The 14,490-nt window shown below is 46.1% G+C and overlaps 1 protein-coding gene across 2 annotated transcripts in view; it reads left to right on the top strand.

The window, feature by feature from the left end:
- Positions 1-13,519, top strand: part of Alkbh3 (alkB homolog 3, alpha-ketoglutarate dependent dioxygenase) — a 34,209-nt gene extending 20,690 nt beyond the window's left edge. The window contains exons 9-10 of one of the 2 annotated variants that reach the window (XR_004944740.1): positions 10,843-10,979; positions 12,435-12,491. Coding sequence is in view for 1 of the 2 variants with exons in the window: in XM_036184854.1 (XP_036040747.1) it covers positions 12,435-12,533; positions 13,157-13,249 (192 nt within the window). In the remaining variant the exon portion in view is untranslated. Of the gene's footprint in view, positions 1-10,842; positions 10,980-12,434; positions 12,534-13,156 lie in introns of those variants that run through there. The other variant, XM_036184854.1, reaches the window with a different exon arrangement.
- The last annotated feature ends 971 nt before the right edge of the window (positions 13,520-14,490 follow it).

Below are 14,490 nucleotides of genomic sequence, written 5' to 3' on the forward strand. Positions count from 1 at the left end.
CTTGCTCTGAAATGATCTTTGTAGTGACTTCAAGGGAATCGTTGAAATGCTTGTCCAAGATGCTTGTTGGAGTAATCAGTAGATATGCTGGACACTTAATCAGGAGCTAAAAAGGAAGTAAATATGATGAGAGTATAGTGGGTCCCCTGGAACAGGGGCAGCCACTGGGTCAGAAATAGTGAGGAGGTTTTGAACGTGGGGGTGAGTAAATAAAGATATATTGTCCTGTGGGACTTGAATTACCTTCAGGCTTGAAACTCTGGAAGACTTGGAATTGGCATTTGCTTCCTTGGGACCTTGTCTCAACCAGAATTTGTGCCCTGCTATGTTCTGGAAATAACTAGTTCCCAAGTATTTGTTTTGCTTGTATATTTGTGAAGAGTCTCACTGTGTAACCAAGGTAGTAGGCCTGGAACTTTGGATCTTCCTGTCTCAGATTTCTGTAGGTTTGATTATAAGTATGCCACCATGCCCAGTGAAGTGGTTTAGGGTTTTGCTTTTCATTTACAGTGTGTGTGTGTGTGTGTGTGTGTGTGTGTGTGTGTGTGTGTGTGTGTAATATAGGTATGTGTCAGGGTACTTATATGCCACATCAAGCATGTGAGATCAGAGGCAACTTGTAGGAGTTAGTTGGTTCTCTCCTTTCCACCACGTGGGTCCTGGGGATCAAACTCACATCATCAGGATGGATGATAGGAGCTTTTACCTGCTGAGCCATCTTGCCAACCTTAGATTTAGTGGTTTGGTTTTGTTTCTAGGGTTGGGGAAGGGTATGTGGGTGTATGTATGTGTGTGTAACTCAGATGTCGACTCTGGATGACTTGAGACAGTGTTTTCCACTGAACATGGAACTCGCTGATTTGACCAGACTAGCAAGCCCCAGGGGAATCCTCCTGTCTCTGCCTCCCCAGTACTGAGATTGCAGTCACATGGTGCCATGCCCAGCTTTTGATATGGATAATGCAGATCTGAACTTCGGGATCTCATGCTTTACCAACCATCTCCTCTTCTCTCCTCCTGGATTTCAGGCCACATTTTCTATATATGCCATTGTTAAGTATGGGGTTTGCTGGCAAACGACCATAAAGCCTCTTCAGAGCAGGAGTTCCCTACTCTTTGCGGGACTCTAAGACCGTTCCTGAGGGTCCTGGTGATTCTGTCATCTTTCTTGGAGGATGGCTGCATAGCTCAGGCAGAAAAGGACTTATTGAAGAGGTCAGAAGTCCCACTGTAGGGCACAGTGAGCCAGCATGAGGAACACAGCAGGTGAAGGGATGGGAGGATGGGCAAAGCCGGATCCTGCAGACACTGGGGACTTCAAGGAGGAGCATTTCAGAACATGAATGTGTGGAGCAGAAGAGATTGACATGGGCGACTGCTGTAAATGGTCAGTGTTGCTCCTGTGTGGAGCCTAGGCTAGGAAGGAGCAAGGGCAGAGCCAGGCCAGAGAGGAGCTTAGTGGACACTGTCTACACCTGGGGCCAAGGGACAAGAGGAAAGCAAACTTCATCACCAGAGCTGGAGAGAGCAGGAATTGTTAAGGAGGCAAGGCAACAGTGGACCACAGGTGTTGGGGGGGAGGGGGGGAGGCGGGGGGGGGGCATAGTCTCCCTTTACTAGATTGAGAGGTGGCCATCTTCTGCATGAAAGGGCTTCAGGGGACGTTCAAGCTTGTGGAGACTACTAGGTTTCAGTTAGGATGAGAAGGAAGAGGGTCCCTTTGGGTTGAGGATGTAGGCAGCCTTTCTCTTTCTGAACAGGAATGCCAAAGGATGTGTGGTCAGATCATGTCCAGGAATGGTCTGGGAAGGAGAATTCTGCTATTGATGGTTCACTTCTATAGTGACTGTGGTCAGCTGGATGCCAGGCATGGCTGGATGTGCTTTCCTGCTTGCTCTTAGAGGACGAAGGGTATTTCTGGTGCTGCACTCTTGGAGGAAGCTCTTTCATGATAGGAGTTCCTTTAAGCTACATTTCCAGGAAGTGTGTATTACTGGAAACAGCATCCTCATCACTAACTTCAGATTGCAAGGCAACATCCAGTGTAGCTCGAATGGCTACAGCTGTGAGTGAAAGGCTGGGCTTGTTGTTGCTTCAGTTCAGTCACCCCTGCCCCGTCCAGGCCCCAGGACTGTACCAACAGTAAATCTGAACAGTAAACCCCGTCAGCAAGTGCTTCCCTCTTGATTCCATTCTCTTCTAGCATGTCTGGTTGAGGAGGAAGACAGGAATCTGCTTAGTGTAGGCTGCAGGGCTCTGCATTGGTGCCTGCAGAGAACCATGCTGCAGCCAAGAGTCCTCAGGAATCCAGACCCCCTTGTGAGCCATCAAGGCAGGTGATGTGATCCCCCAGGATCAGTGAGTGTGCCTAGAGGAGGTGACTGGTTTCACCCACCTGCCCTTTCTGCTTACTTTTCTCACTTACTCACCAGAACCTTTCAAACCCAATGAATGCCAAAAAAAGGGGGCAAAATTTTGCTAGAAGTCTGAAGAGTTGTGTGTGGCAGGAGGATTTCATGCTGTTGGTTTTGAACCACTAAGCTCTGTGGTCCAAAGCTCTGCTTTTCCGGATCTCATTTCAGAGGCAGCTGCTTCTGTTGTTAATGTGCTTCAGATCAATGCCCAGGATGCTGTCCCTTCATGGTGGGCTGAGTCAGCAGAATAACAGCAGAGATGACTTTGTGGGGTCCCTTTTCACCACTGTGCACAAATCCCCACCTTATCCAGTGCTGTAGTAACCTCCTCAAGCTGGAGGATTGATTCTGCAGCTGTGCCTGACCTGTGGAGCAGTGTCAAGCCCAGCCAGGTGCTCCCAGGTAATACAAACACCACAGGGGAAACCAGCTGCAATGAAATATTGTTGACCAAAGGAATGTTATTGGCATAGACATGCACTGGGAGGTAGGGCAACCAGGGGATGTGTGGCCTTAGCAAATAGGTAGCTGCATTTACTTTAAAAAATATCATTGCATACTGAAAAAAAAAAGTAAGTTTTTAGTGTACTTACAAAGCAATTTAATCAGTTGTCTGGTCCCTGGACCAGAGAGCTGGGTGGGAGGGGCTCCATTATATATGTTATGTTGAGGAAGCTCTGCTTACTCCTGCCCATGTTCCAGCATCTTGGCTCTGTTCTTGGGACAGATTTGGGGATGGAGGTATAGCTGAGTGGTAGGGTACTTCAGGGCCCTGGGATTAATTCCCCAACACTGCTTCCCTGGTTGGGGGGGGGGGGGGGGGGCATAAGAGCAAGTGTGCAAGTGCAACCAATCAGGGCGATTGCCCAGCAGAGTAAAGCACTTTCTATGCCAACCTGACATCTAGAGTTTGGTCTCTGGAAAAAATTCAGGATATAGTGATGCACATCTGTAATCCCAAGATCCCACTGAGAGGTGGGAGGTAAGCTCATGTGCCAGCTAACATGGAGTGAAATGGCAGAAACTACAGACAGAGACAGAGAGACACTGCCTTAATACAGTGGAAAGCTGAAAGCTGGCCTCTGACTTCCATATATGCCTGTGCATACACACACACACACTCAAAGAAAATTTAAAATGTGAAAGTGGGGGAGGGGTAAAAGGAAGAAGGGAGAGAAAAAGAAGTGAGGAATGGTTGGTTGGAATGAGCTGCCTGCATAGTCTCTTTACATCTTAGCTCCTCATGAAACAGCTGCTCCTCCCGCCCTAGTCTGTTAAAAGTGTATGGATGCCGTTATCTAAGATCAAAAACACTGCTTTTCCTCAGCCATCATCTCTTCATGCACTATTGCTCACTAGTGTCCGCCTTTTGCAGGTATGAAACTCCATTTCTTCCTCTTACACAGGGCTTCTGAAATCCTGTCTTATCTGGATTTTTCATGTGCTTTCCTTTTTACTACTTATCTCCTCTGAGTTTTTTCTTGACATTCAAAGGTGGATTAAATATGGATGCTTATCTTTGGTTCTGTTATCTTTATTTTTCAGAAGGTTGTGAGCTCCTAGATTGTAAACACCCCGAGGGAAGGCCTGTCTTGTTCTGTGTCCCCGTGCACAGCCCTGATTTGATTAAGCAGCTAAGCGGACAAATAGGAGCTCCTCAGACCTCACGCCTCCCTGTGCTCTGGCAGATGACTTCTCGATCTCTGCTCCGGCTTCTTCTGTCCCTTTCCCTGCATTCATGAGCTGTTCTACTTCATAATAGCACATGGCAGTTCCAAACTCAGCTTTCAAGTGGGAGTCATTATTTTCTCCAAAAAATACCACCATCCCACTGCATATAAATCCATTTCTGTTGATTGTATCACTATTTTCTTGGTCAGGTTAATGCTGTTTTCAGTTCTTTGTTCCCTGTTTCTCACCAAATCAGTGTCTAAATGATCTGAATTCTTATATTTCTCTTCTGATAAAATTTTGCCCAAGTTGGCCTTGAACTCTCACCCCCTTCTTCGGCTTCTTGGACTGTTAAGATTATAGTTGCCACACCACTGTCCTGGCTCTCTGATTCTTCTCTTTGCCTTCTTTTTCCATCCTTTTCTTCTCTCACTTCCCCCTTCCTTTTCCTTTCTTTCATAAAACATGCTCTTGCTATGTAGCCCAAGAGAGTCTTGAACTTATGATCTTCTTGTCTCAAGAACATTGGCATACACCGTGCCCTGCCCTATCTTGCTGCTAGTTCTTCATTGAAATGACTAAAGATTTCATCTATCTCTCAGTGACATCTTCATCGCAGGCTCCTTTACCACATATCCAAATGCCAAACCTACCTTTTCTGTGTCACCCTCTGTCCACTGCCCCAGTGCCAGGTAGTACTTTTAGGAGTGGCACTTCCAGCCTTTCTCCTCACCACCAACCAGATCTTAACTTGGTACCTACCGTGCGTCAGATACTGTGCTTAGCTCTGGGGATGGGACATTGAGCGGGAGAAAGATGGAAGTCCCAGGAGCTGTACAATAGGAAGGAGTGTGGGTTTCACTCTGTGCACAGTGGCAATCAGTGATCGTTTCCACTGTGGCCGAGTGGATAGCAGTGGGACAGGTAAGAGCAGGAGATGACCTGGGGAGCGGCAGACTCAGTGGGAGGCTGCTACCGTCAACCAGATGCTGTGGGAGGAAGAGAAGAGAGGAGGTCTGAGGTCTGTTTGGAGAGATGAAGCAGCAGAACTTGCCAGTGTTCCAGATGTGGGCGCAGGAATCAGGAATGGCTCCCACATTGCGGGCTTTCTCACTTGGTGGATGGAGATGCTCTTAAATTCACGGTGTAGTAAAGAGATTCCTTTATTTTATTCTGTCCTCTTGTAAAGAGGTCCTTTCTTTTTCTCAAGATTTATTTTTATGTGTTGAGCATTTGTCTGCATGTATGTGCACATACTTCCAGGGGCCCACATAGGCCAGAAGGCATAGCATCCACTGAAACTTGAGTTCAGACAGTTGTGAGCCACCTTGTGGGTGTGGAGAACCCAGCCCAGGTTCTCTGCAAGAGTATCCATGCTCTTAACCTCTGAGCCATCTCTCTACTCCAAGGAATTCTTTTCCTGCATGCTAGGTTTAGATGCCTGGAACTTACACATGTAATATGGACCGTTAGCTGTAAAAGCCTTGGCCTCAGTTGCCAGAGACACCATCCAGATTATGAGAGTCCCACCAGATAAAGCACTGATAACAAATGCCAGTCATACGGTGTTGCCTGTCTGCATCCTAAAAGTTTTACCTTAATCTGTCCTGAATCTTGAATTAATACTGTTACTGTCCTCATTATACAGATAGGGTAATAACAGACATAGCGTCTCCTCATCGCAAAGGATGCTCAGAGACTATTTGTTGAACTTTAATAACTTATTAATGAGTACTGTGTAAAACAGTAGGCTTATTCAGGACAAGAGAACAGAGAGAAGGGAGCATAGAGCCAACCTTGAGCTGTTTCTGGACTTTTCTGAGCTGTTAAACCAAGTGAAGATAGCTCAGAAAAGTTCATTGCTGCAGCTAGAACAGTGGCCATGATGGAACCCAGAACCAGATCGTCAGGCATGCATGTTGTCTGTGCCTGGCCTGCATGGGGCTCCCACTATTCTTTGTGCGGTTGCTCTATTCTCCTGAATTATTTCTGCCTATTGGACATGCTTGACACCTCCTTGCTAAGTGCTCTCTGGGCTTCTGTAGCCTGTGAGTCTCCTCTCATGCCTCAGCCTGGAAACTAGCAATTGCCATATGCCCAGTGCTTCCTGTGAGCTGGGGAAATGAGGAGGTAGCAGGCGCTCACTTTGTTTCCTTTCCCTTTCTGCTTATTTGTGTTGTTTTTATTAGGATCCTAGTAACAAGATGGGAGTTTTCTTAAATCCATCTTCGGAGGCTCTCAGAGACGTAGAAGACCAAACGCTCTGCTGTAACCCAGCACATACCGGGAAGCGTAGTTTGTTTGCACAGCCTTTTCTGCTGCAGGGAGACAAAAATACGATATCTGAAGCTAGAGTGGCATCTGGTGCAGTGGACGGGGTCAAGGAAGAGCAGCAATTACAGCTGGCCGGGGAGGTTGCAGGCTAGCTGGGGAGGCTGCTGTGGGAGCAGGACAGTTATGTTGGGGTCCTGCAGCACACTCCTGAGAAGCCCTTGAGCTAGGTGTGGCCTCCGGTGTTTTTAAAGAGACTAAATTAGCTGCCCACACTTATAACTGGAGATTTCATATAAAAGCCCCACTTAGCTTCTTCCCCAGAAAAGCCAGAGGATAAGACGACAGTGGGCATCAGTGAGAGGCTGCTCCTCGGCAGCATTCACCCCCATATGCAGACACTTGGCTCCTCAGGATCCCCATTGCTGGCATGTCGTTCCTGCTGTATTTCTCTCCTCAGAGGTGGCTGGTTCCTTCAGTAAGGTGAATGCACCATTGTCACGAGGAGGCAGTGTGACCGGACTTGAGAATTGGAGTTCACCTTGCCGTGGAAGCTGTGTGGGGAAATGATGGTGGGCCTGAACACTGGCAGGTCTGTGCTCACCTGCTGCCCTGCCTCCTGCCAGCTTTTCATCCTAGTTCCCAAGCTTGTGAGAATGGATAGCATTTCCCTGCGGGTTAGTGATAGCTGTGTGTGATGTATGGAGTGCCCAACACGCCCACCTCCACCATGGTACCAGCATGGTTAAGCCTGTCTACAAGTCTAGCAGGAAACCTTCCATTCAGTACTTGGATATTGTTATGAGAGAAACATTGGATCTAGTGGGTAACTCAGTGGTAGATTGCTTACCTACCATGCATGAAACCTTGTCCCCCTTCCCCCACCCCTAATGGCATAGAAAACAAACAAAAACTCCTAAAACAAAACAAAAATGAAGTGTATACTAAGGAGTTAAATCTAAAAAATGTGAGCCTTTTTTTTTGTTCTCACTAAAGGAAATGCAGTTGTATATTTAACTTTCTTCAGGATGGGAAAAGCCTTTCTAAGCATAAAACCCATGAAAGAGGTCAAAGAAAGGTCACTGGAATCAGGTCCAGAAATTCTTGAGTTATCCAACATCAAGCAACAGTTAAAGGGCAGATAGAAACAAGAACAGGACCCGCGAGACTTAGGCGGAGGTGAATGCCTTGCCAGTCCATGTCTGCACTCACCGATGAGTTAGCAAAGTGTTAACTCCACAGCACAGTGGACACCAAGATTCCAGCAGAGGAAACACAGTAGCAGATGTGCACGTGGGGAAATGCGGAACTGGGCGGGTTCTCTCATTTCCCACCACCAGCAATGGCAAGTGTTCGGCCAGATCGGTACTGCCATGTTTTCTTCACGGAAGTACTGATTGCTGGAAGCTTTATGAGGAAGCAGTTTGGCACTACAATCAAGCACCTTAAAGGTCATATACCCTTGCCCAGGAGTTCCATCTTTATACTCCATCCAAGATATATATATTTAGTAATGCTTCGCCTCAAGTCTACTTGCAGTAACCTTTTCTTATTCCTTTAAAAACAACACCACCAGCAAATCAATGACACTGGTAAATTAAAATCTCAGTCAGTCTCACAATGTACTTACTCTTTACTGCTGTACCCCAGCATTGATACAATGCCTGACACACAGGTAGTCAAACTTATGTGTAAAGAGAAAAGAATATGCTTGTGCAAAGCAATATTTTTTTAAAGATTTCTTTATTTATTATATATAGTGTTCTGCCTGTATGTATGCCTGCAGGCCAGAAGAGGGCACCAGATCTCATTATGGATGGTTGTGAGCCACCATGTGAATGCTGGGAATTGAACTAAGGACCTCTGGAAGAGCAGCTAATGCTCTTAACCACTGAGCCATCTCTCCAGCCCTGCAAAGCAATATTACAATATTTTTGAACTACTATATACTTAAAGACATCTCATACATTAAAAATGATCATGTAGATGGAATACTGTGTGTGAATTCTGGAAGGGAGAAAGAGGGGGCTTCTATGTATTACTGGAAATTTCCTCAGGCACTTAGCATCTGTCTACTGATGTGTCCTAGTCACGAGTGTTTCTAACGAGCAGCAACATACAGCCCTCCCCCTATTGTGAGTGGCAAAGCTGACACCGAAGAGTTATAACTGTATCCCTAACACGAGTTATGATGTGTTCTAGAAAGAAAATAGGAATGTTTTGAAGTAATGCTGGCTGAAATTTCTAACACCCTTTTAGGACAAGAAAGAACTGAAAAATTCAAATTTTATAATATGCATTACCTTTTTAATGAGAAGGAAATTGCCTAGTTTCCTGTCTGTGGTAGTCAATAATGACATAAATATACCCAGGATTTCCCCCAAGTACCATCTTTCTATGGAAACTAAATAAAGCAATACCTTGGTGGGCTTGGGGCAAGAGTATGCAAAGCCCCAGCATTCCTTAGGAAAGAGTACCTAAGCATCCAGATGGACCGCTGTACTCAAAGAGTGAAGGTTCTCTTCAGCACAGATAGAAAAATAAGCCATTTGTGGCCTTTATATATATATATATATATATATATATATATATATATATATATGATTTCAATATGTGGAAAATTCTAGAACATCTACAATCATCACTTACTTCTCAGAGGAGTTAGCCTAGAAGCTTATTGTAGCTGATAGCAGGGATGACATTTTTATCGTAAGTTGTGTGTGTGTGTGTGTGTGTGTTGCCGTGCCTGGGTATAGCAGATGGTCGCAGAGGTAGTGTACCCATTGGTAGCCATGAATGAGCTTCTCTGACATCGTGGCCCCTGCTCCCCACATAACATGAGTTTCCCCTTTCATCTACTTCCCCTGAGATGTTCTGCCTTGAGAGGCACTGATGAGCTCTGCCAGTTGAGGGGCTCCCTTGCTGTCTTATTTAGGATTCTCTGTTGCTGTGAACAGACACCATGACCCTGGCAACTCTTACTAAAAAAAAAAAAAAAAAAAACATTTAATTGGGGTGGCTCTTCAGTCCATTATCATCATGATGGGAAGCTTGGCAGCATGCAGGCAGACATGGTGCTGGAGCTGAGAGTGCCACATCTTGCAGGCAACAGGAAGTTAACTGACAGTCACATTGAGAGAAGCTTGAGCAGATGAGACCTCAAAAGCCACCCCTACAGTGACACACTTCCTCTGACAAGGCCATACCTTCTAATAGTGCCACTCCCTTTAGGGGCCATTTTCTTTCCAACCACAGCATTTGCCTTCATTACTGTCCATCTCCTGCAATTAGGAATGTGTTTTCTAAGTCACTGGTGTTAGGAGAAATAAATTGCAAGCAGGGAAGAAACAATAATCACCTCTCATACCACATGCTGAAGTGAGCAATACTCATACTCTCTCCCTAGGGACTACATGAACCTCGAGGATCTGCCTATTGGTGTGGCTAGTGGCTATGCTGAATAGTATGTGTTCAAACTATTCCTGAAATTTTCTTTCACTTGAAAAATTGAGAACCTAAGAGTATCAAGTGGAGAGTGCATCTGTTAAGCCTCATTTCTGTCAATGCTGTCAATGTCTTGCATGTGGAATTCTCTTTGGCCCCTCAGATGCATTCCTGTTTCATGGTTCCAGGTGGAGTTATAGTGCTCACCACCACCACCCCCCCCCCACCCCACTGCCTTCAGCACCTCTACCTTCCCACAGTGTTGTGGATGTTCTAGAAGATCTCAGAATAGCCTTTGTGTGGTAGTGAAGTGTAGCATGAATCTTAAAGGTTCTTATTAATAAAAACAAACCTGTGGCCAGTTAATGGGGTGAATGCTGGAAGATCAGAGAAGCAGAACAAGCCACAGGTTCCTCACCTTGCCAGTTCCTCAGGTGATCCTGTTTCCTCAGGCTGGGAGCTTCTGAGTCCTCATCCACATGAATCTCAGTTGAACTGTGTTCCTCCAAAGCCTGAATGCTTAACCAACCAAACGCTTTACTAACTACATGCTTAACTCACCCTGGTGCCTGGTTTTCATGCCTTATATATCTTTCCCTTTCTGCCTGTCACTCCCTAAGATTAAAGGCTGGGTTTCTGGGATTAAAGGTGTGGGTCACCATGCTTAGCTGTTTCTAAAGTGTCCTTGAACTCAGAGATCCACTAGCCCTGCCTCCCAAGTGCTGGAATTAAAGGCGTGCACCTCTACCACCCAATTTCTGTTAAGGCTTACTCTTCCCATTTTCTAGCCACCATTTTTGGCTTTGTTCTAGTGGCTGTCTGTTCTCTGACCCCAGATATGTTTATTTCGGGGAACACACAATGTTTCAGGGAACACAATACCCACCACAGTGAAGACCTTCCTCTGAGCATCATTTCACTCTCATCAGAGTGTCTGTATAATCTACAGACTCATGTTATCTATCCTCCATGATTCTGGAGAGAGTAGGAGAGATCCTTCTGCCTCCAGCCAGGTTTTAACTTGAGCCAACCTGCCTTTCAGTCTGTGTCAAGCTTTGATAACCCTCTGATGGCATTGGAGGATGGACCCTCTCTTTTGCTGTCTTTCTTCTAGCAAGGCATTCATCAGAGGTCTGGCATACCTTTTACAAGCACCAATTTTTGCCTTCTGAAGTGCAGGTAGGTGGGGGTGAGCACAGATCCCCATGACCCCCGAGGGTCACTTCCCAGTGTGCTCTCTGGTCAGTGTTTGCTGCTTACTTATTCCTGGAAGTGGAAAGGTGGCAGACACAAAACAAAACGAGCCAACCAATCAAAAGTTGTTTCAAACATTGCTTATGTCTTCTGTCTGTAAAAATTCTGGCTGTCCTTGACAAAGTCACTGCCAAGGGCTGGGCCCTGGAACGTAGACTGTTTATGCAAGTTCAGTATTGTTTTGATTTTAGATTTTCCTGGGGAAATCATTGTAAACAGTTAGGTTCTCAGAAAGACCCCTGCAGTAATAAACATAAACAGACTTGCACTACAGTAAATCCTGCCGTAACCCAAATGTAACCATTGCATGGGAAGGGGCAGATGAACGGATGGGCCCATTGTCTCTGCCCACAGTGGAAGAGAAGAAATCAGGAAGCTCAGGTCTGTCCCATTCTCACCCAGGGAGCTCTTTGTGGCTGGGCCAGGAAGCCAAGAGGCTGTTCCCTGTAGCAGCAGCTTTGAGGAGGAAGAAACCACCTGTTGACTTCTTTGTAGTGTGTTGTGGTGACAGTGTGAGGCACTGAAGCTGAGAGCTATCCAGCATGCTCTCGATGTTCGGGATTTTTGATCCATTCTCAAAAGTACCAACATCAAACAGCCAGGCTTCCTTGACAGCACTGATCTAGTCAAGCCAGAGCTCCCTTCTTCGAGAAATTCCTGCTACTAAGAGAATTCCTAATTGTTTACATCTCCCAAACACCTAGAGCAGCCAGGGGAGAGCTGGGGTTCTAAAGCAGCAGCCCTTCACCTGTGAGTCGTGACCCTTTGGGAGTCAAATGACCCTTTCATAGGGGTCGCCTAAGACCATCAGAAAACACAGATATTTATTTTGTTAGTCACAACAGTAGCAAAATTACAGTTAAGAAATAGCAACAAAAATAATTTTATGGTTGGGAGTCACCACAACATGAGGAACTGTATTAAAGGGTCACAGCATGAAGAAGGTTGAGAAACATTGTTCTAAAGCAACTACCATGCCTTAGTCAAAGGCCATTTTCCTCCCATTATGTGGGATCATAGCGCTAGATATCAGAGGTAGATGAATCTTAACCTCCCTCTTAGGTCAGGGTGGACTTCTCTAAATAACAGTGACCACAACTAACTCTTAACAGTTCTTCCTGTTGCTGGTCCCCAAGTCATTTACACACATCATTTGAGGCACAGATTGACCCTTTGTAGCAGATACTACTTTATCCCCATGTTACAAATAAGTATATTAAGGAATAGAGAGGGGAAAATGGGAAATAGCTTTAGGCCAAGGAGCTGCCCAGGGAGAGAGCATTGTGCAAGTGCCCCCAGCCCGGCTGAGGAGTCACTGCCTGTGGGCTCTCTTGTTTCTTGACCAACAAAAGCTTCAGGGGGATGGCTGTTGTCTTCTAGGAAGAGAATGGAGACTATACATATGTGGAAAGAGTGAAGATACCACTTGATCACGGGACCTTGCTAATCATGGAAGGAGCCACACAAGCCGACTGGCAGGTGAGCACTTGAAAGTACCAGCAGTTCACTGTCTGGGGACAGCTTCTGCCCAGGCTGAGGAGTAGTCCTTTCAAAGTGCACAGAAGGGGAGCAAATGCTTATACTGAGTGAGCAGCAATAAAGTGATGTCATACCCCAAGTCAGTCAAAACAGACCTCTCAGCAGAGGTTTCTGGTTGAAGTTTCTGTAGTGATGGAGGTGTCCACGACTATGCGGCCGTGGCAGCCACTAGCCACTGTACCCGCTGACCACTTCAGCCATGACTCACACTAATTTACTTGTGAAAATCTCAGTGGCTGCCATCTTGGACCTCACAACACCACAGCTCTTCTAGGTCACTGTGGGTGCGGTCACGTTAGATACAGACATATGGAGTAGAAGCAACAGTTAGAAAAGGTAAGGTACCTCGCTGCCAGGGCACTGCCACAGCCTGCTAGGATCAGGGAATTTTGTTTCAGAGGAGGAGACCTTTTTCTCCAAGACTGTAGAACACCTAGTGCTGCTCATTTAGACAGGGATAAAAATGGGACTGTTTCCATATCTTCAGAAATAAGTTGTAAATCATGGTGAACTAAAAAATGCATGTATATTTATGCCGGACAACTATTAATATTTCCATTTAGCACCGAGTGCCCAAGGAATACCACTCCAGAGAACGGAGAGTAAACCTAACCTTTCGGACCATTTATCCAGAGCCCAGAAGAGCACCCTGGTGATGGGGAATGTCTGCAAAGTTGCCACTGAGGTGGGGGCTGTGCACCCCCTTCCCCACTCCTGGGAGCACTTTCAGAAGCAGCTCTGTACCCTCAACGTCCTGTGGCTGTTTGGAGACTGTGGTGTTTGCCTCCCAGGTCCTTGTCCTGAATGAGAACCATCCGCGCTTCCTGTTGCCAGCATGTCTACTAAGGGAACAGTTACTTCAAGACAGATCTCTAAATCAAGGGTTATCATTAGGCAAATTAAACACTGCTATGACTGTGCTCACAGATGATTTGGTCCATCAGCTCTTTTCCTCCTGGCCTCCCCCCTTTAATTTGAAGAAATACAAATGGCCTTGTGCCTCTGGGGAAGATCTGTACATGTTTGTTCCTTATGACGTTAGCAAAATGGAGATATAAATACATGTCAGTGACTCTGGAGCCTTCCACAGGCAGACAGCTGCTGAAACCCAAACAGAGGTGGCTTCTCTGGGCTTTGTTGAAGTCTTCCTTGACTCCTTAATATCTTGGCTTATGTGTTATTGTAATGGAAAGCTGCATGTTCAGGGACACTGTTTATTCAGCTGAATCTCCCAGCTGTCAGTCTTCTGGGGCACACTGGGGCTACAGGCCTCTGAATAAAGAGAAGGCAGCATGCTCCTGTTTGCACCCCAGGCAGTCCTACCTGGAAAGACAATGCTGTCTCCTAGAAGCAGGAAATAACTGGATGTCAGGAAAACAGGCTGAAATTTTGGTTGAAGAACAGCAAATGCCCTGTTGGTAACAGATTAGCGTCCTCTAGAGAATTCCTTGAGTCATTTAAACCCAAGCCAGATAGAATCAGATCAGCCCTGCAGGGAATAGTCTGGATGACCTCATGGCTCTTCTACCTTAGATTTCAGAAGCCTGTGACTAAGGCGCTTCTGACTCAGTGTTCCCTTTTACTGGGTGTCCAAGATCAGGGGTTAGCTGTGATGTCACCAAGGTTTCCAAAACAGAATGGGGCAGCTGCCCCTTGTTGCATCATAAAAACACATGACTCCCTGACCTTGGCTCAAACCCAGAGGAAGAGTGCATGTTAATGGATGAAAGGAGGACACGGGCTAGAGTTTCTCCTCATCCTGGGAGGGAATTTTCCTGTCTTGGTTGTTATCCTGTATCCATTCCATGGATGATCCCCATGACGGAAAGGTGCCAGAGGCTGGGCAAGCTTCCTCGGGGCTCAGATGGAATTAGCCTGCCAGACTCTGCTCCAACAA

The sequence above is a fragment of the Onychomys torridus genome, chromosome 4 (genome assembly GCF_903995425.1).
Source record: "Onychomys torridus chromosome 4, mOncTor1.1, whole genome shotgun sequence".
In the NCBI taxonomy this organism is placed as follows: domain Eukaryota; kingdom Metazoa; phylum Chordata; class Mammalia; order Rodentia; family Cricetidae; genus Onychomys; species Onychomys torridus.